The following is a 25,902-nucleotide window of genomic DNA, read 5'->3' as shown; positions in this document are numbered from 1 at the left end:
TGAAGTCTTGTCGGAGTCTCGTCGGCCGGTCGCCGGACCACCGCCATCGCCGCTACGCGCGGTGGCCGGAAAAGTCAAATCTTCACCAAAATTAACAAACAATACATCATTTTATTCGTTTCAATGAGAGGATCACTAATATGTATTCAAATCAAGGTGGGTGTGAACTATTTGGCCGAAAATTGACCGGAAAGGTTCGGTGATACCCATTTTGGGTTTTCCAATTCCGGCTATTACAGTCGACGAGGAGGCCACCAAATGAAAGAGGAAGAAGAGAGGAGTCGATCAACGCCTACCTCGACGCCTCAAGTCATCGAAAACGATGGGAAATCGCCGGAGAAGTTGTTACAACGGTGCTAAACGTTTCGATTGAGATTTCTCTCAATCCGGCCTGAAATCGCGCAAACCAAGGTTTAAATCAAACTCCTTGCGACGAGTAGATATTTTTAGAGTATCTATTTGCCGGATTTGGCGGCCGGTGGTCGGAGAACGAGAAGAAAAGGGGAGGGGTTGTTGAGAGAGAAGAGCGAGAGAGAGAGAACACTGAGTCTCTCTTCTCGTTTCTCTTTTCTTTCTTTTTTTTTTTTTTCTAGAATTTTCTAATTGGTGGATGGGGTTTGGGTCGATTCGAGTCTTCTTTGGTTTAAATCATGGTTTTAGCTTGGTTTTTCAATTGATTTATGGATTTTTCATCTGGTTTTCAAAAAATTAATTTGATTTTTGGGTCCGGTTCAATTTATTTGATTATTTTGTTCAGTTCCATAATATTTTCTCAATTTATTCATAAAATATTAATAACAAAGATATTTAATTTTAGGCTGATTAATTTATACAGTAGTTACATATATATAAACACATTCTTAATCGATTAACAATTAGTGTTCCATTTTATTTTCATCGAAATTTTAAGTATTACCCAAACGAAAATTATAAATAATATGTTTTTGGGCTTGGGCCCAATTCGTAAAACTTTGGGCTCAATTAGAATTACTCGGTCTTAACAGCCCATATTATCATAAATCTGGATTTTTGATTTAATGAAAATTCAAAAGTTTTGAAAATAAAAATTCGGGGTATTTCAATCTCCCCCCCTTAAGACAATTCGTCCTCGAATTGAAATCTAGTGGGAAAGAATAAGAATGGACACATGAGGAATTTTAAAGTCACGAAAAATTGCTTCCACTACCAAGGAGACAGCTCAAAAGCGAAAATACAGATCGAGGAAAGGCAGTGAGTGGGGTATTCTGGTTGTACTTCTACCGCCAATTATTATATTTAGAATAAAATTTCATTCAAGCTACATAGTACCACCTAGCTGAAGCTTGTAAGGAGTTTTATTACATTAATCTTCAATACTATCATCATTCGGCTATTGGAATCTTTAGAAAATCGTTCTTTAAATAAACATCTTTCAATAAAACTGAGTTTAGCAATAAAGGCGTAATAGTAATAATGTACATTTTTCTCAAGCTTATTTACTTTCATTTGAAAATTAATTTATTACGCATTCTTTTACGAAAACCAATTATATAATTTACACAAGGCAAAACAATTTGACATTCAATTTATTTATAATAAGAATTGATTCATTTAATTTACATATGTTATGACTAAATTGTTTACTAATTAAGGTCGAAAATTTGTTATTTTAATCCAAAATTTTAAGAAAAAATTCTCTTGTAATGTTCGTTGTCTATAATATCGCAGGGTTATTCGAACTCACTCTATCATTTCTTTTTATACAAGTTCTATTCTTATAATATTTTTATGGTACACTAGTGCAATTATTTAAATAGCTCATTTACTAAGGACATCCCTGCACTATTAGTTTTCTTACTCTATATGGATTCCCACATTTTTCTATTTAACCGACTGTCCCTCCGTCTAATGCTTATTCCTTAAATTATCTTCACATTTATCATTAAAAGTTGACTTTTATAATAACCTCTAATTTCACTTATGTTGCTTATTAATTCATCCTAAGGATATTGAAGCATACTTGTTAAGTATTCCTTCCAATTAGTTTCTTTATACTACGAATCATGATTTTTTTTTTCACGGCTTATCCAATCACTATCGTTTCGACCTAATATTTATTATTTCACTAACAGTTCTCAAGTTCCGACCTAACACTGTGTTACAATTCCGACATCACACCAATTAAGTAGACTTCACTAACTCAATTTCTTTTACGCAACTCTGCGTCAACTAAATAATTTATTTGTTTCCATGTGAAAGTTCAGTTTATACTTTATTTATGAAATAATAGCAAGGCCCTAATCCATATTTATAATACATAAGTTAATTGTTTAACTTTCCATCCAAGTTTTAAAATATCATATCATCTTATCTATCTCACCCGTCTTTAGTCCATTAGTCTTTTCTTATTTAAGTCTCGCAAGATATTTATAAATTCTTAAATTTACCCATTTAACCTTATCATCTCTAATTTCTCAGGTTAGCACAAGGCTACCTACATCTCGACTTAATTCAGGTCTTTCCTCCTTTTGCTGACACGTCAAACTTACCTGACGATTCACTTCACTGGATTCCTCTATTCTCTTTTCTGTAAGGATTTAAATTTATTAATTTTAATATTTATCGAAGACTTCGGAGAAATTAATTGCCACATGTTTCAATTGTACTTTATTAACATGTCTTTTAACTCCAAAACATCCCTTAAAGTTGAATAATTTTCTTATGATCTAGCAACTACCCAAAAATTTAAATTTAAATATCACGACTCTCTAGTTCTGATTTGTCACAAGTCATTATAGTCTAAAAGGCATAATACTAAAAATTACAGTTCTTAACGTATCTATCTTTAAATTTTTATTGATTTCTATTTCTTATTTTTGAGAAAATTTCTGCCTCATCAGATTCATTTGTACTAATAATCTACAGTACTAACTATCTCATGTGAATTCATCGAATGTGTCTACTAACTAAGGATTTTTGAGTAATTTAAGAGTCCTCATTTATTAATACTTCCACTATACATTGTTTCACCGATATAAATTATTAGATTAATCGTTTATTCAAAATTCGACTAATGAGTTGGCAACTATATTCTAGGTTGACCATTCTATGGGTAACTGGCTATTTAAAAACTTTCAAAAAAAATTTCCCTTTCCACTTTTAAAAACATCGGCATGTCACTCACACAAAACCTTGAAATTCTTTTAATAGAAATTTGCATTTACTTTTATTTCATTTCAAACCCAATCTCAATCGGGGTATAAAAATATTTTCGTGAAGTTTGAAAATCAATACTCATTGTATTTTTTATTTTTTATTATTATTATTATTTTTAAACCTTTTGGTATTTAACAAAAATGAATTGTCTATCTCCACGAGGACAATCCTTACATATTCCTTACATCTGAACTTTACTTCTTTCCCGATTTGTTTCTGCTTATTTATTCTAGTATTCCACAGAAGAGAAATTAATTGACCATATTATCGACTTTTCTACTATTTAACATCTGCTAGTCTTATCCAAATTCTTTAGCTTTTTGATTCATTTTAATTTTTCTTTTATCATTCATGTCTCCTTAGTGTACCCAACCTCGTTTAAGTCCTATCTTTAAAAGAGTTTAATGATGGGTACATGAATCTACGGTGTGAAACCATTATTCTACACAAAACTTAATTCCGTCGTAAGGTCATTGTTCCTTAGATTTCCTTATTCTAATTTTTCAATCTCTACTTAAATCATTATGAGTTATCTTTGATTTTTATCCCCTTCAAAATTTTATTAAATGTTTATTTTATTTTATTTAGCACCTCGATCTAATTTCGTACTTAATTCTTTAAAGCAGATTTTATATACGTTTATTATCATTACCTTAGATTAATAAATGGTATTAGTCCTTTCTACATAACTCTCTACCTAGATACATCCAATTTCCTTAATTTATTAAGCTTTCCTGCAACATCCACGTTCATTTCCTCATTCATTCCCCATATGTGATTTAAAGTTATTCATCATCATCTACATTCATTTTGTTATAATAGATTCTTAATTATTTCATGATTTGTAATTTCTTCTATTAACTATTAGTCAATCTTTTTCATATTAATCAAATTTTAAATTCAAACTTTTGCCCAATTATTTACTAACTACTTTTAATTCTATATTAAAACACCCAAAATTTTACCCTTCATATGCAAAGGAAGTTTTACCCGCTTCTTTATTATATTTAGTTATTCTGTCTCACCTCAATATGACCTACTCAGTTATCATTATTTTCTTCACATTTAATCACATACTTATGTACCTTTGTCTTTTATTTTAATTTAATTGCTCTATTTAAATTCTATACGTCGAGATTCACCTTAATCAATACCTTTTATTGTACTTAGACACAAATTATTGTTTCCACGTCTAACTCTATTTAATTTTTTTTTCCAATAAGTCTCTATCCTCCTTAATGTTATACTTAAGTAAGTTACAAATTTTCTCTTTACATCCTTAAGTTTCGCTTGGTTAATGGAGGATTTCTTGTCTAGTATGATTATTTGTCCTAAATCCTCCTTTTTCTAACCCTTAATTTAATTTAAATTACAATTTCCACTTTTTATTCCCTAACCGTAACATTTCTAGAATTTAATCTATATCTTAATTGAAATTTTCATTCAAATTCATATTCTATACCATTTATTATTAATTTATCAGTATCAATTTCTGTAAGCCTAATTTAGTCCTCGGGATAGACAATAAAATAAATCAAACATGCAATCCTTGTAAATCATTTAAATTCTAAAATCAAACAAATTTTGACATGCCGACAGAATAATAAAACCAAGCAATTAATTGCAACTTCACAATAAAAACAAGTTCCAATACGCAAATAATCAAATATTTTTTTTTCTCGAATCATAGTTTAAATAAACTCACTTTCTTATTGTCTTTAAAACTCCCAATTCTTTTCTGAACAATTTCAAATAATTTTTGAAGCAGTGTCTCTTGTCGAATCAAGGTGTACTGGGTGATCAGGCCATTACACCAATTTCCAACTGATCTTCTGCTTCAAAATAGATGGAGGGGATATAGCAAAACTCAAAGTATTTATTTTATAAACGTCAGTTACCCAAACGTACCTTTTTATAATTTACTATTATGTATGTACCTTTAGTTCTTATCCTAAGTTTTATATAGATTTCCTTCCATCCTCGTGCACGATGCGTCCACTGGCACTAAAATGGAATTCAATCCAGACTTCACCTCCTTTGTTGGTTACGGCCGATCCCAACATAGGAGCTCTCTATTTAATTTCCTGTGTTCCGCAATTGATTCCTAAGGCCCAACTTATGCTCTGATACCAACTTTGTCACGACCCATTTCCATGGACCAGACCGGCACTAGGACCTGGGTGGGCTTAAGGCCCCCGAAGCCCGTAGTAAGCCTATATTATGCAAACTTCATTTCCTCTTCATAACTATGGATGCAGGCCCAATAATTTATTTCAATTATGTATCACTAATACAGTTCATGTATTTAATATGGACTTTTATTATTCACTTACAACCCAACTGGAATACAATTGTGGAACTCTACCTTTACATTTACATCGTCATTTCTATCATTAACAGTCTTCTATAATTAATGTCTAAACTCCATAGGATTTTTCTTTCTTCTATTACCTGAAAAAAAATAGGTAGGCAGGGGTGAGCGCCAAACTCAATGAGTAGGGTTAGACAACTCTCTCACCCCACACAATCACACAGATGCTAAAAATATTTTTTATCTAGTCACCGATTAATTTTATGATCATGCAGTTTGTCACACAAATGACAATACAACAGCAATCACAATTATTATCACCTTCATATAATCACATCACGTGGAAATTAGTCAGTGGCACCACCTGAAACCCCAACGAGCCGTCCTCACACATGGCTCGCCCTCTCATACATGTGCACCAGGGAGCCGACCCACATACGGCCAACTGGTCGAATCCTCATTGACCAGTCCTCTCATTGTTTTTCCATTCTCTTTTTTTTTTTTTTTTAATATACCGACAGGAGGCAACTCGGTGGTCTCCATCCAATCTAGATCATCAAGTGCTCACAACAGGAGGCCACCCTGCGGGCTACAATCAAATCTAGATTATTAGGTGCGCAACAACAAGAAGCCATCCTGTGGTTTTCCATATAATCCATATCATCAGGTGCACACGGGGGCGCCGATCTCCCATTTACTCGGCTGACGGTCAAATTCCATATCATATCATATTTAGGATTCATATCACATAGACCGTCCTCACAAACCCATGGTGGTCCACTTCATCCCAATTCCACACAAATAAGGCATAGTATGTTCATAGCACAAGTAATCAAACAATTTTTAATATCAACAAATAGTGCATCATAATATGGCAACTCAATAAATTAATGCATGATAACATTTAGCCGTGAATGCATGAATGCAGGCGGATGATACTAGTTATCTAACACTACTCATAGTTCTTTATTGTCCTCTAAGTGGACTGCCTTTCTAGCCACATGCTTCCAGACTTTGTCCTCGCATTTCGGAATTTTATAAACCTCTAAAATAAACAATAAAATTCTAAGTAAGTTTAATTTGAAAGATTCTTTTTTATATTCATTTATTAGTTTTGGTTTCCAGTCATTTAATTCACTTATAAAGCTATATATTGGGTTTCCTTATTTATTTATTTATTCTAATTTATCGCCTTTAAATAAAATGTTTAGTTATCAGTTAAGTAATATTTTATAATAACGCTAAGAAGAATATGAATATTAATCATAATAATATTATTAATAGTAATAATACGATTGATAATATAATATCACTAACGATAATCATTTTAGTCGTATTATCTATTACGGATTTCTTTACTAAGTGTTTGCCGAAATTTCGATAGCATTTCCTCTATAAACTGTACTACCCCAATTTATCAAATTTTCACAAATCCACACGCACAGCCCATCCATCGGGTAAATTCATATCCACTAATCCCGTCCGCTGTAACCGTCATTTATTCGGTCACTTAATTCACATAGTCCATTATAATTAATTGTTCTATAACTATTTATTTGTTAATAAAATTCCTAAAATTTATTATTAGCTAGGAATATATATTTTAGTACCATCCTTATAGTTATAATTAATATTCATAAAATATATTTAACAATATTTAATTTAATTTACTTCAATACTTAATTAAGTTCATTAATTAATTAATTCGGGATTTATTCAAAAATTACGAATTAAGCTTTAGAGTGTACCGATTGAAAATCAGATGTTATGTCCATGATCTGCGCGAAGAGGAGAGCATTCTGTCTCTTGAAGTCTCATCGGAGTCTCGCCGGACCACCGCCATCGCCGCTATGCGCGGTGGCCGGAAAAGTCAAATCTTCACCAAAATTAACAAACAATACATCATTTTATTTGTTTCAATGAGAGGATCACTAATATGTATTCAAATCAAGGTGGGTGTGAACTATTTGGCCGAAAATTGACCGAAAAGGTTCGGTGATACCCATTTTGGGTTTTCCAATTCCGACTATTACAGTCGACGAGGAGGCCACCAAATGAAAGAGGAAGAAGAGAGGAGTCGAGCAACACCTACCTCGACGCCTCAAGTCATCGGAAATGATGGGAAATCGCCAGAGAAGTTGTTACAATGGTGCTAAACATTTCGATTGAGATTTCTCTCAATCCGGCCTCAAATCTCGCCAACCAAGGTTTAAATCAAACTCCTTGCGACGAGTAGATATTTTTAGAGTATCTATTTTCCGGATTTGGCGGCCGGTGGTTGGAGAACGAGAAGAAAAGGGGAGGGGGTTGTTGAGAGAGAAGAGCGAGAGAGAGAACACTGAGTCTCTCTTCTCGTTTCTCTTTTCTTTCTTTTTTTTTTCTATAATTTTCTAATTGGTGGATGGGGTTTGGGTCGATTCGAGTCTGCTTTGGTTTAAATCATGGTTTTAGCTTGGTTTTTCAATTGATTTATGGATTTTTCATCTGGTTTTCGAAAAATTAATTTGATTTTTGGGTCCGGTTCAATTTATTTGATTATTTTGTTCAGTTCCGTAATATTTTCTCAATCTATTCGTAAAATATTAATAACAAAGATATTTAATTTTAGGCTGATTAATTTATACAGTAGTTACATATATATAAACACATTCTTAATCGATTAACAATTAGTGTTCCATTTTATTTTCATCGAAATTTTAAGTATTACCCAAACGAAAATTCTAAATAATATGTTTTTGGGCTTGGGCCCAATTCGTAAAACTTTGGGCTCAATTAGAATTACTCGGTCTTAATAGCCCATATTATCATAAATCTGGATTTTTGATTTAATGAAAATTCAAAAGTTTTGAAAATAAAAATTCGGGGTATTTCAATATGATTCCTTGGATCAGGCCTGTTATGCCTTTGACCCTAAGATGAAGCTATCTTTGATTTGTGAAATTTCCACTTCTGGAAGTTGATTCGAGGTTCGATGATGTCCGATTGACTAATTCTTGATGTGTTGGAACCATGACAAGATTTTCTACATCTCGAAATCATGGGTGGGGCCCATGGTGCCTTAGGTACGGCCTATTATGCCTTGGAACCCAGAAACAGGCATTTCTCATGCCCCTGTGCTGAAATCATGGTCAATAACAGGTACTAGGTTTTGAACGTGCGGCTAAACCTACAAAAATACTCTGACCTATGCAACTTGTTACAATAACACTCTAAATTGACCTTCATCCTCCAAGCACCCCAACTTAGAAATTTAGAAATATTGTCATCCTAAATTCAAAATCAGTTAGGGTTTATAATAAAATAATATAAAAATGGGTCCCTCCAAATTAACTTTGGTTAACTTAACCCAAGCCCTCCTAAAAACACAAAAAAGCACAGTTGTGATCTTCACCTAAACCCCTGATTTCTCTCTCCCCCTCTCCATCGTTCCCCTTCTTTCTTCTCTTTGTGTGGGCAATGATTTGCGTTTCCTTTCTTGTATCATCTAATTACTATTTGTTTATTCTGAAGCTTTTGTTTTTTCTTTTCAAAATTTTTCCCATGTGTTGTTTCTTTTTTTCATTCTTCTTCATTTTGCTTGCTCAGTGTTGTAATGGGTTTTGCTTCAGGTGGTTCAACTGCTTGAGTTAATAATATTTAAAGATGGGTATAACTTTTTGTGAACCTTCCTTTTATCCCCAGAATTGTTGCAATTAGTCAAATGGCTCAAATCAATTCTCGTAGTATGAATGAGAAATGGTTGAAAAATGTGATGTAGATATACTATTTATATGACTTATCTAAGATGGTGGTTGTCAACAAAAGGAGTATCCTAGAGCATCCTACAATTAGAAACATGTTGAGAAAGGAACTCACGTTTGAGTATTGCATGCACTTGAGTCCTTAGTGACTTTTGGTTGCACCTTAATTATCATTTGGGAAACAATGGTTGTTCACCATTGGCACACTATTGGCACCCTTGAGTGGATGATCCCTGATGAAATAGTACCACCTTTACTGTCTTTCGATTTATGTCTTTATTATGTTTTTTCCTTTTTAATATATTTTCTACCATCCAACTAATGGAACAGCTGGAATAGCTGTACAGGATTAGTTCTGGGAATAGATATATTTAGCCTTTGTATTTGAATTGTATAGTCCTTATCTCATGTAACATGATAAGGTTGGTTATACTGATGTATATTTAAAGAACACAAGAATGAATAAAAATACAATTTCGTTTTCTCCCTTTTATGGTATCAGAGCCATAAAACCTTTCGGTTTTCTTTACTCTGTTTCTGCTTCGTTTTCAATTTTTCCTTTTTCTTCCCTTTTCATATTACGATGTCTTTATCTTCTAATATATCGAATGTCACTCATTCCTCAGGGAAGAATCTGGTTTCCTTTAATGCCTCTCAATTTCCTTTGAAACTTACGCAACAAAATTACCTAACATGGCGTGCTCAAATTGTCCCTGTTCTTCATTGACATAACTTAATGGGATATGTTGACAGAACTCTCCCATGTCCTTCTGTGGTTCTTCAGCAAGAAGGGAAAGATGTTGCAAATCCAGATTATGAATACTGGATGTGTCAAGATCAACTGGTGTTGGCTGCAATCATTGCTTCTACAAGTTTCTCAGTAATGCATATTGTCTCTTCTGCTCTAACCTTAGCTGATGCCTGGGATAAAATTCAGACTACTTGTGCAAATCGTTCTGCAACACGCATTCTTTCTCTTCGTGACAAGCTTGCTAATTACAAGAGAGAATCTACATCTATATCCGAGTATTTGCAGAATGTTAAACTCATTTCAGAGGATTTAGCTCTTTCTGGCAGCCTTGTCTCTGATGTGGATTTGGTAATTTATGTCTTGAATGGTGTGGGAACTGAATTTCGTGATATAGCTGCAGCTGTATGTGCGAGGGATTCTATTATTTCTTTTGAAGAGCTCCAAGATAAACTTCAGGCACATGAGCTATATTTGAAGAGGGTTGATTCCTCGTATAATCCCATGCCCATTACTGCTAACAACGTGAGGAAAGGATCACTTCACAGGCAGAATACTCGGTTTGATGGACAACGTGTGTCCACTGAAACTTCAAATTCTTCGGGCTCACGGTTTCTTCTAGATCAGACCTCTTGGTTTCAATCGGCGCAAAAGACATCTGGTGGTTCGAAAATTTTTTGTCAGATATGTGAGAGGCCAGGTCATAGCGCCAAACAGTGCTTTCGTGCTAAGGAATTCTTTACAAATAATTTTCCCCAGCCACTGAGAGCCAATCATGTTACTGCTACTGAATCTTCAAGCTGGATTTTGGATACAGGTGCCTCTCATCATGTCACTAATGATCTATAAAATCTGTCCTTACATGCAACGTACGAAGGCCTAAATGAGTTGCATCTTACTGATAGTACAGGTTTGCGAATTACTCATGTTGGCTCTCAAATTCTTTCATTTCCAATGAAATCTTGTTCGTTAAATAATGTTTTGTATGTTCCTCGTTCGAAAGAAAATCTAATTTCTGTCTCTGAGTTTTGTCTTGCGAATAAGGTTTCCATTGAGTTTTTCTTTGATTGTTTTGTTGTCAAGGACCTATTCACGGGGGAGATAGTCACAAAGGGGCAAATTAAGAACTCTCTCTATCGTCTTTCTTCGCTTTCCAAAGGTCGGTCAGCGTCTTCTGTTGCTACAAACAAATATTTGTGTTCGTGATCCTTCGTCCATCTGGCATCAGCGTTTAGGTCATCCGTCTGCTAAAGTATGTCGTTATGTTTTATCTAAATTTCAGTTGTCTGAGTCGTTTGCTGCAACTTTTGATTGTAATTCATGTCGTTGTAATAAGAGTCATAGACTAGCGTTTGGTATTTTGTCTCTTTCTAGTTCTCGACCTTTAGAGTTATTGTATTCCGATTTATGGGGGCCTGCTCCTATTCAATCGATTGATGGTTTCAAATATTATTTAATATTTGTCGATCACTATACTAAATACATTTGGTTTTATCCTATTAAGGCTAAATCTGATGTTGCTTCTATATTTCCAGCTTTTCAAAAATTGGTCGAAAATATGTTTCGGACTAAAATTGTATCTGTTTATACCGATGGGGGAGGGGAGTTTGTTGCTTTGCAAACAATTTTTAGAAATAATGGGATTAATCATCTTCAAACACCACCTCACACTTCCCAGCATAATGGGACTACTGAGCGACGTCATCAACATTTAGTTGAAACTGGTCTCACTCTTCTTCAATCTGCCTCATTGCCCTCTAAATTCTGGTCTTATGCTTTTCAAGCAGCAGCTTATCTCATTAATCGTTTACCCACACCAATTCTTAATATGTCGTCTCCATTTTTTAGGTTGTTTCAAAAAGACCCAAACTATACTCGGTTTAAGGTGTTTGGTTGTCTTTGTTATCCTTATCTTCGGACCTATAACCATAATAAGTTTGAACAAAATCAAAGCCTTGCATCTTTTTGGGGTATTCATTGAGTCAAAGTGTATATTTGTGTGTTTTGATCCTAGTAAGGAAAAGGTGTATGTTTCTCGTCATGTTGTCTTTATTGAAAATCAATTTCTAGGCCATACTTTGTCTATGTCAGGTTTAGCTCCTTCAAGCTCTTGGTACGATTATTGCACTGATAATATTCCTAATTACCAAACGGTGCCGTTTCGACCTTCACATAAGAGTTCTTCTATGGACAATACGGTGCTGTCTCAAGTAAATCCCTCTTTACCTCCTTTTCAATTGCCATTCTCCACAACTAGGGTTCCCAATCTGTCTTCATCTCCTGCGCATACCCCTTCTTTGTCTAATTCACAGTCGGCCCAATCTTCGAATTCTCTAGTGTCTTCCCCTTCCTCTTCTTTTGCTGCTGAAGATAATCAGTCACCGTCCATTTCTCAATCTGTCCAATCTCGAGAATCTCACGATTCTCAAGTGTCTTCTTCTTTGTCTTCTACTGAGGTGTCTAGTTCTCAATCGAGTTCATTAATGTCTGAGTCTGGTTCCTCTACTCTTCCGATTCGAACACATCCTATGACTACAAGATCTCAAAACAATATTTTTAAACCAAAGATTCTTCATTCAGTAACGAAACATCCTCTTTCTGAATCTGAGGAGCCAACACGAGTTTCATTGGCACTTAAAATACCAGTTTGGCATCAGGCTATGTCTCCCTTTTACCAACTTCAAATGTCTTTCACAAACTTCGGCAGAAGCCTACTTATGTAGAATTTTTCCTAAGGTTTATATGTTGTGTGAATTTTGTTTGTTCAAAGACGTGTTTGATTGCACAATACGTTGGCACATTTGTCTGATTCAGCTGGTATACTTGAAACACTGAAAATTTGGTTTGAACTCATTGTAAAATTATATCTGTCAGTGCATCTGGAATAGAAGAGATTAATCCATATAGCCGACCTCAACTAGCTTAGAATGACAGATTTAGTTATTATTCAAAAAAGGTTTTCCAACATATTTCTCATAGTTAAGTTATTTTTCGCAAACTGGAGCCTCTTAGACATTCATAAGTTTAAATATTTCCAAGTTGGAGATTTATCAAAATGGGGAATCATCAAGGCTAAAATTATATTTTGCTTTTCAAGAATTGACCATATCGAAGCGGAGACTACTTGCTAAGTCAGACCACATAGTATTAGGATTCCTTTCATAACATTAAGATCTTAAACTTTCAGTCAATTTAGTTATTTGTTCTTTTTTGTGTGAATATTATGGCCAAAATTGCAAGCATGAAGGCAAATAAAAATCAATAGATTTTCAATATTTTATTTCTATGTTTGACTTGCTAAATAAGAGATTTGTTTGCAATTCAGGTAGGAGCACACACGGAAACAGAACTTGAAGATAGGAAACTCAGGATTGAGGATGCAAAAAATGCAACATATGCTGCCATGGATGAAGGGATAGTACCTGGTGGCGGCGTTGCATACGTACATCTCTCAAAGCATATTTCCACCATACAGGAATCTATGGAAGATCAAGATGAGCAGATTGGTGCTGATATTGTAGCAAAGGTGTGTACTTATTTTCTTTTCGTCCTCGTTTATAGTTTATTTGTTTTTTAATTGAATTGCAAGTAATGATTTTATTGATAACAATGAAGGATTCTCTAGGGTATAGTATGCATCTACGATTTTCCACTCTTTGATTCTAGATAGACGTGCTTTTGTGGTACTTTCTTTTTTCACATCTGCTTTTGCATTTCAAAATTATCTTCAGGTGTGAAATATCATATATGCAGAAGAAGTAGTTTTATTTCAAAAACTGGTGCTATATAATGCATATATGAAGTGTGAATGTGTGTTATATGTGAAATGTGCCAAAGTCCTTTTCATGGTTCATGGAAGCTTTGCAATTACTAATAGAGCAAGACGCTCTGCTGAAAGATGGCTGTAAATGCAGTTTTTGGCCCTGACAAGTTCTAGAGCAGGAGATGCTTCCCTATATTTAACAGTCTCAGTTGCAAAATGTGCCAATATTTTTTATCTGTTGAACTGTTTGTATGACTTAAAATAGCTCTAAATAATTATTTGATGGAAATTCCTTCACTTCTGCCAGTCTCTTTTTTTTTTTTTTGTATATTGGAATTTAAGATGAGCTGCACAATGGAAGGTAGCTCCCTTTTATGTCCACTCTATTTAGGATTTGAACTTGAGACCTGATGAAAATCTCCTGATGCAAGTATCTTTATGATCCTGTTTTCAGGCACTTCTTGCACCTGCAAAAACAATTGCGACAAATGCTGGGTTTGATGGAGAACTTGTGGTGGAGAAAATTCGATGTTCTGATTGGAGAATAGGTTTCAATGTAATGACAGGAGAATATGAAGATCTTTTGGATGCAGGAGTGGTCGATCCTTGTAGGGTTTCACGGTGTGCGCTTCAGAGTGCTACCTCAATTGCTGGATTAGTTCTAACAACTCAAGCTATATTGGTCGAAAAAGTAAAGAAGCCCAAGCTTCTTGTTCCTCAGGTTCCTGGAATCACACCCTAAGGGAAACAACCAAACAGTTAATTGGAAAGCCTCGAATGGGATGGAAGAAACTGTATGCTGTGGTTTGAAACGAATCTTGCAGGCTTGGGCACACGAATTTGGACTAAATTAGAGTATGACAGAAGCTTTTCTTGCAGAAGCCTTCTCAAGGCACGGAATTGGTAGATAGATTTGGGCTTCTAATTGAGATACTGCCATATTTGGTGAAAAGATTTTGTACTTAGGGTAGTTCTTGGCGTATGTTGCTAGAGTTGCTTACAACAAAGTGAGTGAGGTAGAACTACTAGGTAAAAGATTTTTTCTTTTGTCCATCTTCCCCTCTATTCTTAACTCCCTAAAAGCTTGCACCAGCAGTGTTGGTTGTGGTTTTTTTTTTTTTTAAGCATAGATGAAGTGAAATACTGTTTTGTAATCTGATTTGTGAAATTCCTTCAATTTTGTGGTAATGTTGCGTCAGCAAATTAACTATAAAACCGAAAGAAGTCATAAAATCAAATAAATAAATAAATAAATAAATACATAAAACAAACTAGTCATTATATCAGCATATTTTTCAGAATGTATCACAAGCTTTCTTATTATTCAAAAGGTAAAACATAACTGGGTTTTTAAATTGTGTTTAAATTAATATATAACTATGATGTCCCTAATTTATACTTTCATTTATTCTCCAAAAAAAAAAATCCCTAATTTATACTTTCGTCTATTTTCCAAAAAAATATGAAAACCTGTGTTTTCGTCACTATAAACACTTTTAAGGGAATATGCTCGCTTTTTAGATGAGATGACATGATAATAAGATAAATTAAACTAAATTAAGCTGTGTATTTATTTTTGACTTTTTGAATTAAAAATTCACTTTTTAGATGACATGATATGATAGTAAAATAAATTAAGAATAAGTTAAGGACATTAGATATTTTTCAAACATAGAAGGATTTAAATTAATTTGGGAACAAAATTATATTTTACCTCTACTTAAAATACCACCTTACTCTCATAAAGACAATTTGTATTACTCTTGCCATAACAGAAACAAGTATTGTTATTTGGAATTATAATGTGTTCGTGTTGGAGTTAATATTATTCTTATTTTTTAGTCATTATAAATTTTCTAATTCTTTAATCTCTTCTCTTAATATTTCTTTTTTCTTTTATAAATTTTTTTTATCTATATAGATTGTGTACAATAACACGATATATTAAGTTCTAAATCTAAATTATCAACAAAAATAGAATATATTAAATTTTAAATTTAAGAGATTTTTTTTATCTCTTTCTTTAAATGCAGAACATCTCCTGCCTCTTTGGTTTCTCTATTTGTCGTTCAACTCTTTCTTTCCCTAAATGATTCTCTCTCTCTCTCTCTCTCTCTCTCTCTCTCTCTCTTTCTAGACTCTACCCTTTTGCTTTTAAGCCGAATCTAGAGCAGAAACCATGAACAAAAAGTGACTCTTTTTTCCGAATAGGTAATAGTTAATCTTTAATTGAGCTAATTGTCCAAAACTTTTAAGATGAATCACCTATGTGAGACATCTTTTGTTTTGGGGATTGAAATCATTAGGAATAGGTCTAGAAAAATTTTTGGACTTTCACAAAGGTCTTACATAGATAGAGTACTCAAACGTGCCAATATGGAGAATTGTAAGCTTTGGCATGTGTCAATGACAAAAGGAAACAAGTTTAGTAAGAATCGATGTCCCAAGAATGAAATTGAGAAGCAATCTATGGTTAATATCCCTTATTCTAGTTCACTGGCAAATTTAATATATGCACAGGTATGCACTAGATCTGATATTTCTTATCTTGTGGGTGTGCGTGGTAGATACATGTCTAATCCTGGTTAGGAGCATTGGGTGGCTGCTAAGAAAGTAATGCGGTAGTTGAAGCATACTAGAGATTATATGCTTGTTTATTGGCAATTTAAAGAACTTGAAGTGATGGGTTACTCCGATTCATATTTTGCTGGTTGTGTAGATGATATAAAATCCACTTCAAAGTTCATTTTCATGTTAGCAGTCTCTTATAGCTTCATCTATTATCAGGTTGAGTATATTGCATGTTATGGGACAACAACTCATTCTATTTGGCTAAAGAATTTTATTTCTGGGCTCATGGTAATTGATTCTATTTCTAAGCCAATGAAAATATATTGTGATAGTATGACAACTGTGTGTTTCTCTAACAATAATAAACGCTCCAGTGGCTCTAAGATATTCGAATAAATTTTCTCACTTTTCAAGAGATGGTAAAGAATAAAGAAATAGATTTAGAACAGATTTCAACTAGAGACATGCTAATAGATTCTGTGACTAAGGCAACTTGTCATGAGACTTTTAAAATTCATGTGATGAATATGGTATAATTGAGTCTTTTGTTGTTCTTGATTAGCAAGATATTATTTTGGTTGTAACCATTGCTTGTTGTATGATTCCTTTCATAATAACAGATTTATATCCTATTTTAGGATATTATTGCTTGATATAATTATTAATGATCATCATTATGAAATTTATATATGTTTATAAAATGTTGCATATAATAATTTGATTTCTGTAGATTTTAGAAAGTCTTAAGTTGTACTTAAGCATGACTGTTTGTCAAGCTTCTTGGTGAATCATAAATGGGGTCTCGTGAGAGACTGAAAGCAGGATAAAGTTGAAATTATCATATTTTGATCACATGATGAAGCTAATTTTCACACCACATTAAAACACATGTAGTTCATGTAAATAAATAAATTAGTTTTGTAATTATAGACTATCTTGTATCTATAGTTGATACAAAGATCGCTATATTTCGACATTAGTTGTTTATTGGATAGAACTGTGATGCTTGGAGCATTCTTTTGGATTATGATGTTCTTTTTTTAAATGAGCGGCCACATAAAAGTTTTCTTGTTTGCTAACCCAAGAGTCGTTTTCTAAATAAAATTTTTATTATAAAATTAACAATCAAATAGGGCCCAAGTGGGGGAATGTTAGAAATTTATTTATTTGGCCTTATTGATTGTGTTTTATTTGGTTTTATAAAATATTTGGGTTAACCTTTATAATCCAAAAGGTCTAAATTTAAAAGGAGTGATCATTAAGTATTGATGGGCTTGTTAAATGGGTTTGGCTTAAGTGTGGTTAAATCCTAACTTGGATTAGGATTGTATATTCTATTAGGATTATGATGGGAGATCTTAATAGTTTCATATATATATATATATATATATATATATATATATATATATATAGGTTATGTCCTCTCTCCCTAATCTATGTCGTCAAAACATAAAATTATTCCATCTACTGGGAGTTTATAGACATAGAGTGGAAGTACCTAACCGTCCACGGACAATTGTGCATGCTGTTTCTATTTGGTTCAACATAACATTTGGGATCAAGATGGTATTAATGGAAGCAGACAAGAGGATTTGAAAGCTATTCTATTTTTTATAATTTCAATTTATATGTGAGTATTTTGGACACTTAAACTCTAACATGTCTTATATAGATTAGAAGTCTATATTCTTGATTAGTGAGAAGTCTTTCTAATTTGTGCAAGAGTCTATTTTCCTAATTAAGGTACCACTCATGTGCCTATGCAAATGTGGCTTCTCATTAATAAGTATGACGCTCATATTTTTCTCTCAACATTTCTCCCAATTTTTTTATTATTTTATAAGAATTTTTTATTTTTTGTAGTTAACACTTCAAATTTTTCTAAATATGCACCATAAACATGTCAAATCTCAACCTCAATCAATTGCTAAAAGGGAAAAAAAAAACCAAAATAATGTTGAAGCACCTACTAAATGCTAACCATTCACCTTGATTTTTCTTTTTTACACAACATAAACCCAAAAGGTAATAACATCCATAAAAAAGAAACTAAACCAAACAAAATTAAGCTTATGGTTTTAACTTGTAAATCAAAATTAAACATAGTTTTTTTGACTTTTGAGGCATAAATCAATGTATGATTGTATCATACACTTCAGATACAATAGTAAGAAATAGAAAATAGGTAAACTCCTCTTGTAAGATCATATTTGCACACGATCTATGAACACCGATGTAATGCTACTTTTCATCAATTCTCCTGTGTGAGTATATTCATCCCCGTCCTTGTATAAGTAGTCTATCACACGTGCGAGATTAACTACACGTGTAAGAATAGGCATTGGTACTTCAGTGGGTTTAAGACATGCCTCGTTGATGTCCTTCCAAGCACTAACTATTTGTTTATTGAACTCATCTCGTGTTGCTTCTTCTGATACTCCATTTTGCTTCATGTAGCACTCAACAGCAGAGGCAACATGTCCTCTTGCTTGCTCAAACTGCAAAAATCCAAGACAATTTACCATTTACCATCTATCGTTTACAAGAACCAATAAAATTTTGAAATGCAAGATAATATATATATATTTTTCAATAGTAGGTTGAATCTCTAAAATGAACATTAATTGTCTATTTGAATTAATAGTCAACATAGTTCATTAAAATTAAAATTGATATAACATGATTGGATTGATTTAATTTGATTCGGTTGTTAAAATATTTAATTTGATTTTTTATTTTAATAGAAAAGATTAATTTTTTTCCAATTCAGTTCGATTTTCATTAAATCCAAAAAAACAATCTTGAATTCGCCTAAAAATTAGCTAAGAATTTAACTGAACTGATAAAATTTAACTAGTTTGCTTTAACTCTCTGCGCTAATCAGTTAAATTTGATTTTATCTTAAAAATTTTGGTTTATTCAATTTATAATAATTTAATTTAGTTTGAACCAAATTATCGAGTATAATTATGAACTTTGACAATAAAAATCTTATGGAACCATTAATTTTAAAATTGATCTTATAATATCTTGAACTTCACTTTTTATATAATTTCAACCCTTGCTATATTAGCAATAATAATTTTTATGGTTTTTCACTTTTATATGCAAAATACGATATGTGGTTAATACAATTTTTAGAATAATAATTTTCACATTAAATAACTATGTGTTTAATGATCTAATTTTACACGTTAAGGTGCTTAATAGTCAATTAAAGTGTTTACTAAGTATAATTTTATAAGTTAAAGAGTTCAATAGATCAAATAAAAATTAAGAGCGATACAAAATTTTTTATAAAAAAGTATAAAGGTAAATTTATTTATTGAGCAAAGTGTATAAGCGCATACCTCATGAGAAACAATGTCATCCATGAGCCTGCAAATAACAGATGCAGCTCTAACAATTTTAGGGCCATTAGAAGACCAGTCAAACACATCCTTTGTTGAAATATCTCCCATGCCAATAAAAGATGTGGTTGTAAGAAGAGAGTAACCACAAGTTACTAGAGCGATGCTCATGTACTCATCCATTGTTGGTATATAATCTTTATTCATCCAATTGGCTTCAACTAAGTAGGCTTGGACTAATTTCTTCATCTAGGGAATAAAGAATCAAATGAACACATAATAATCATTTCAAAAATAAAAATGCCAAATAACGATAATATTGATTGGAATTCTACAATTTATTTCAGTTTGATTTTTTTTAAATACGGTTCGGTTTTGGATTTGATAGAAAAATTAAATTTTGTTAGATTATTATATAAAATTTAAAATCTTAAAAATCTTAATTTCCATCCAAATGGATTTGATTTGAAAAAAATTAAATTTGAAAAGTATTGAAACTAAATGATTTGGTTCAATTCTATTTTATAAACAATTCAATTCAATTTGATTTTTTTATATAAAAAATTATTTTATTTAATTTATATTAATTTGATTCAATTTTAACTAAACCAATTGAATGTTCATCACTAAAAATTGAGGCATTAAGGGAAGTACTTCATCTTTGGCATAGTGAATGTAGGAAGAACTTCCTTGCTCGGATAACTCTCTCTCCATTTCGTCATAAATATCTAAAAGTGCCATGTAACACAATTTCATGTACTCTGGGAGTTGATCCATGCAAGCAATGTCCCACCTAAAAGATGATTTCAGAAAGTTAGGTTCTATAATGATCTTGACTTAACCCAAAATCAGGGGCCAAGCCACAACATACATACCGAGTAAATTCACCCATTCAACTTTTAAAAAAATATTTATAAAATATGATTAAATTGATAAAAAAAATATTAAGTAAGAAATTTTAGAATATTTAATCTAATTAATCCTACTAAAAATCAAATTAAATAATGACCCACTGAAAAATATTTCTAGCTCCGCGCCACTATCCAAAATAAACTTTGAACATATAGATGATACACATGAGCCAAACCTTTGAATTGCACTGGTAAAGATTATAAGTTCTTCAAGTGTACCATATGCATCGTAAATATCATCTATAACTGATGATATTGCAATTACTTTGGTTAAAAACCTTCTGGCAAGACTATATTGGGGCTCAAATTACACTCCTATTGTCCAGAAGTAGCACTCTACCACTCTGTCGCGTACGAAGGGGAGCTTTGTTTTGAGGTCTAAATCTTTCCTCCACCTGAAGTAACATAATAGAGAAGACAAATTATTAAAGTCAAAAGTTCACAATAATTTTTTAGGAATTTTCTCAAATTGTTGTTCATGCTACTGTAGCGATTTATTGGGTCTGTTCGAAAAATTAGTTGTTCTGGTAGTTGTTAGTTGTTTTAGTAGTGTTTAACTGTTAGCTGTTTGAATAACTATTTATAAAATGCTAAAAATTAAAAGTTACATGAGTTAACTTTTTACAAAAGGCTATCTTAGTTAACCTTAAAAACTAGTTCAAACGTTATATTATCGAACATTATAAAAAACAATGTTTAGCATTTTGATTGGTTAAAACTTTAAAAAAACTATTGCCGAACACAATCCTTCTCTATCAAAAAATTTCTGTATCTGAAAAAAAGTTTAAGAAAATTATATATATATATATATATATATATACTGCTGAAAGAAAATTATAATGTTGTTTGTAATAAGAAAAAACGTTAGAATAATGAGCTTTATTCAAAAAGTGAATTTTGACTTAGATATTCAGTCTCACTCCATATGTGATGGATCATGGGGAGTCATAGTTCAAGGACAAAAAAAATAAAATTAGATTAAAAGACTGATTTTATTTCTACGTTTTTGATTTCTAAAATTTTAAATTAAAAAAATTAATTTTCTGATTAAGATCAAAACCACCAAAATAAACCAATCCATTTGTTTTGGTCGATTTTATAAATTAATGTCCATGCTTATCCAATCACATTTTACATGGGCCTTATAAATCCTTATTTGAGAGGACCATCACGTATATTGCCCAGGGAAAATACTTACTTGGATTCATGTCACAGTAGACCAAACACGTGGTCTGGGTGGGTCTCACTTGCGTGGTGGTCTACAGGGAGAAAATCTTAAATAGATTTAATCTACCACGTCAGCTATAGACTCATTTAATGAAATAAAACTACATCAACAGCTTTTTTTTTTCTAACTTATTTAATGTTAATTCATTTATGTTTTCCGTTTGATTAAATATAAAAAACCTAGTTGTCTTGGTTTAGAAGTTAGGGAGTCTGTCTAAAACTTTCTTCTAAAAAATAATAAAAAGGTTGAATCAGAGAGAACCTACTTTGAGATATATCTCAACTCCTCCCGATGCATCTTTTGCAAGACGTTAAAATCCAACTTTGCAAAGGTCAGTAGTACTTCATTGTGGGAAGCATCTTCTTGGTACATGGAGATATAATGCTTTGACTCCAGCCTTTGCAAGCCCTTGCGTATTGGTTGCTTTAATGCACGACTTACTTGTGCAGCAAACGGAAATCGCGTATTGGAATTAGCTATGGACTTAAGATGAACTGTAGAAAAGGCAAGCGCTTCCTCTAGTATATCTTCTCCATGGACTCTGAGATACGCAGCTTCATATAAGCTTAATATTCCTTGTATATCATTCTTAAGTGTTTCATTAAGGTGCCCATTGCTATCCCTGAACTTGTTAAACACATCTGTTTCATGATACAACATAAGCAATATGTTAATTATTAATAACAGTAGGAACACAATAGGAACTATGGATGATATACTAATGATTAAAATTTAGGATTTAAATCAAAGTTAGAGATTAGAGGCTTTGTATCTAAATTATTATTATTATTATTATTATTATTATTATTATTGTGATAAATTTTTTTGGTCGGGTCTTCATGACAAATGCCCTATTGCCCCCATAGTACATCCATGCTTAGATTTGGACCTCAATCAACAACAAACAACAACAATTAAACCTTGGTCCCAAACTAGTTGGAGTCGATTATATGAATCTTTTATTTCAAACATGTGCTCTTATTAAAGGTTAAATCATTAAAAAAACCCCAAACTTCGCTGGTAGTTTTAATTATACCTTTCCAATTTTCTTTTCTAGTACTCTGAATTCCTAACTTTAGTTATAATAGCACTCTAATATTAAATTATACCGAATTTCCACTTTTAGAGAGCCATTACTTGTTATCAATATTATATAAATAAATAAAAATATTTTATTTTTAAGATGAATATATTATTTATATATATAAATAAATATAAATATTTATTTATTTATAAGCATTAGTGGTAGGGAAGGAGTCTAATTTGGGGAGAAGGTTGTATTAGGGTGCTAAAATGAGTTGGTTAACCCGACCATAAAAAGAGTGTGGGCCTCATGAAAATAATACTTTATTCATAAAATTGGGTACAATTTGAGATTAAAGTGCTATTGTAATTAAACTTCAAATTCAAAGTATTAGTAGAAGAAAGTTAGATTTAAGGTACAATTAAAATTACATGTAAAATTTGAATTTTGCTTAATGATTCGCCCCTTATTAAATTAATATCAATGTGAAGTAATATGTTTTGTGAAAAAATTTTTGAAGGGAAATTTTACGGTCATTTGATATATTATTTTATTATATTCATAGCAATATCCTCACTGATATACAAACAATAACTTTCCTTTAAAGAATTCTTCGCTGGCTTCTTTCCTTTTTTAGCACCATCCACTGCTAAAGTATCATATTTACGGAAAAACATACAAAAATGAAGTAATGCTATTCATAAGTAGAAATAAGCTTTACCGTGAATTCAGAGGCATATGAAAGGAAACGATCTCCCCAAATGTCCGGGGAAAAATTTGCCGTGCGCCGAGTAATATTGGAACTGGTATTTTGGTTTAAAGGAGGAGCTGCTAAAGCTTGAGCAGACATTTTAATTTGCTTATGCCGAAAACGAAACACATCCGCTAACCATTTTATACTAGCCCAAAAACAACTGTAGAGAATTAAAGTAAATTAACTTGTGGTCCTTTAATAACTAATAAGCGACGGATTTCTAATAACTTGTGGTCCTTTTTCGTTTTACGTCATTTCTAACCACAAGACTCACAAGAACATACATGCTCATGTTAATAATGACTAATTAGAATTGTTGTCGGCATGGATGGCAATTTAACCCGATCCGGTCCATACCCGATCCTATTTAACGGGTTTGGACACTGAATAAACGGACTTAAGACAGGTTTGAATAGTATTTGTATTACTTATATCAGGTTCAGGTTTAAGGACGCAGTTACTCGTTACTCGTTTAATAAATATTTTAAAAAATATTTAAAATAAAAAATTATATATACACACTTTTTAATTATAATGAATACTATAATTATTTAATATTTATATTATATTTTTTATTAAGTCAAAATAACTAATTTTATTCATTTTTACTTGCTTTTTATTTTAAAAAATAAAATTAAAAATATTTTTAATGTTAAATGGGTATTTAAACAGGTTCGAGTTTTTAAACAGGTAATTATAATTGAATTTAAGATGAGTTCATGTAGTAAGGATGAATTTTTAAACGAGTTTGGAATGGGTTTAGATACCTAATTTATAATAGGGTTCGAGTTCGGATAGTATATTTTAAGCAGGTACACGATCCATTGCTATCCGTAGTTGTGGGGCTTCTCAGCAGTTGCTAGAAAACAAATCTAAAGAAAACCTACCCACTAAATAAACAAAATATTAAGAACTATTAATTCATAGAACTAGCTCACTAAGTATAGCCATGGTTGAATTTTAAATCGGAATCGGCCAAAATCAGTACTAAAGTATGGTTTATGGTTCTTGATTCTAAACCGTGACTAAAATTGTGAATTTAAAATTCAGTTCTGGTTCTTCATTTTTTGAAATCGGAATAGGCAGTTTTGGTTTCAAACCCGCTGTTCCAGTTTGAAACAGTGAAAAACATGCTTTAAAGAAATTTTCAATATATTGTTTTGTTTTTATTATAATTTTTTAAAATTATTTTGAAGAATTTTTATTAAATTGGTTTGGTTTTTTCAACAGTAATTATTATTATTATTATTATTATTGATGCTACAAATTTGAAAAATCTTGAATTAAATTATCTAATTTCAAACAAAATCGAAACTGATGTTTTTAAAACCGTCTTAGAAACAACTTAAAAGTAATTTGATTTCGGTTCCACTTTTTGTATAACTGGAACCATTGATTTTAAAATTGAAACCGATGATTCTGAAACTATGGTCATACTTATAGCTCACAACTTTAGCACTCATATAGAATTAACTGCAAAAACAGATTACACCTAATAATTCTTGGCTTAAGCCCATAACTAAGCAATGTTTAGTTCATTTATGCACTCAAGTTAAACACTTAAAAAGAAACTGTAATACTCGATTTTTAAAATTTATAAACTCCGTTTTAAATTTAATTTTCATTATGAGTATTTTTGAGTATAATATTATAAATTAGTATTTTTGCTAATTGCAACTATATTGCATTATTAATAGAAAATAAAAATCAATTCATAAAATTAAAATAAAGGAAAAAAGTTATAGTGTATATATAGCAATATAGGAAAAAGCGTAAACTATATAACTGTAATTATCATTATATTATTAAAATTATTATTATTAGCTAATTAAGTATGATTTGATTGATCTTCTTATTTATATGAGGAGTATGATTTGGTTGATCTTCTTAAACTCAAATTTTTTCAATCACAAGTGTTTTTACAAATTTAATGAGTCTATTATTAATATTATAATTTTTTTAACAGTTTCAAATCTATCAAAAACAGCACAATCAGGGCAAGAGATCAGTTTGATCTGAATGTGAAATAGATTTTAAATTTTTTTAATTATATTCTTCAAGGCGTCCCCTTACTAAAAATTTCTGTTAAGGAAGATATAGTCACGTATAGTAATGACGCAATGCAAAGGTAAACCACATAAACGTTGATATTGATGTTTCAATTTGTTCTTTTTTTGTTTTTTTGTCCTTGCATTTTGATATTTCTGTGCTTGTAGTAAAATCACGTGGATGATTGTGTGAGCAACATTGATGGGTACTTTTTTTTAAAGAAGTGTATTTTCTATGTAAAAAGTTCTCAAAAATATT

The 25,902-nt window shown here is 31.8% G+C and overlaps 2 protein-coding genes and 1 pseudogene across 3 annotated transcripts; 1 reads left to right on the top strand and 2 right to left on the bottom strand.

Annotated features, from left to right (window-relative positions):
- Window positions 1-12,063: 12,063 nt before the first annotated feature.
- On the top strand, window positions 12,064-14,945 carry LOC119369585 (chaperonin 60 subunit alpha 2, chloroplastic-like). Of its 2 annotated transcripts, none has more exons than XM_089715328.1 (3): window positions 12,064-12,204; window positions 13,320-13,520; window positions 14,212-14,945. In XM_089715328.1, the coding sequence occupies exons 1-3, from the start codon at window positions 12,079-12,081 to the stop codon at window positions 14,497-14,499; spliced, it is 615 nt and encodes a 204-aa protein (XP_089571454.1). In that variant the 5' UTR covers window positions 12,064-12,078; the 3' UTR covers window positions 14,500-14,945. The 2 variants fall into 2 exon arrangements, with proteins under 2 accessions (XP_089571454.1, XP_089571455.1); XM_089715329.1 differs by lacking the exon at window positions 12,064-12,204 and adding an exon at window positions 12,211-12,811.
- Window positions 14,946-18,532: 3,587 nt separating this feature from the next.
- Window positions 18,533-20,908, bottom strand: LOC149493197 (putative terpene synthase 2). Its single transcript, XM_089715802.1, has 4 exons — window positions 20,766-20,908; window positions 20,333-20,471; window positions 19,679-19,927; window positions 18,533-18,826 (listed from the first exon to the last, which is right to left on the bottom strand). The coding sequence occupies exons 2-4, from the start codon at window positions 20,453-20,455 to the stop codon at window positions 18,533-18,535; spliced, it is 666 nt and encodes a 221-aa protein (XP_089571928.1). The 5' UTR covers window positions 20,456-20,471; window positions 20,766-20,908.
- Window positions 20,909-22,058: 1,150 nt separating this feature from the next.
- On the bottom strand, window positions 22,059-23,691 carry LOC149493196 (putative terpene synthase 2 pseudogene; annotated as a pseudogene).
- Window positions 23,692-25,902: the final 2,211 nt, after the last annotated feature.

Source organism: Jatropha curcas, chromosome 10 (genome assembly GCF_041381405.1).
Source record: "Jatropha curcas cultivar XTBG-Jc1 chromosome 10, XTBG_Jcur_1.0, whole genome shotgun sequence".
In the NCBI taxonomy this organism is placed as follows: Eukaryota; Viridiplantae; Streptophyta; class Magnoliopsida; order Malpighiales; family Euphorbiaceae; genus Jatropha; species Jatropha curcas.
This window is presented reverse-complemented; position numbering and strand designations above follow the sequence as displayed.

Bases quoted from the DNA above. Each gene is read 5' to 3' on its own strand.
- LOC119369585 (XM_089715328.1), top strand. From the start codon at position 12,079: ATGTCAGGTTTAGCTCCTTCAAGCTCTTGGTACGATTATTGCACTGAT. The intron at 12,205-13,319 runs GTAAATCCCTCT...TTTGCAATTCAG, and splicing joins ACAATACGGTGCTGTCTCAA to GTAGGAGCACACACGGAAAC. The intron at 13,521-14,211 runs GTGTGTACTTAT...TCCTGTTTTCAG, and splicing joins GTGCTGATATTGTAGCAAAG to GCACTTCTTGCACCTGCAAA.
- LOC149493197 (XM_089715802.1), bottom strand. From the start codon at position 20,455: ATGGATCAACTCCCAGAGTACATGAAATTGTGTTACATGGCACTTTTA. The intron at 19,928-20,332 runs GTACTTCCCTTA...TTTATTCCCTAG, and splicing joins TTCACTATGCCAAAGATGAA to ATGAAGAAATTAGTCCAAGC. The intron at 18,827-19,678 runs GTATGCGCTTAT...GGATTTTTGCAG, and splicing joins ATGACATTGTTTCTCATGAG to TTTGAGCAAGCAAGAGGACA.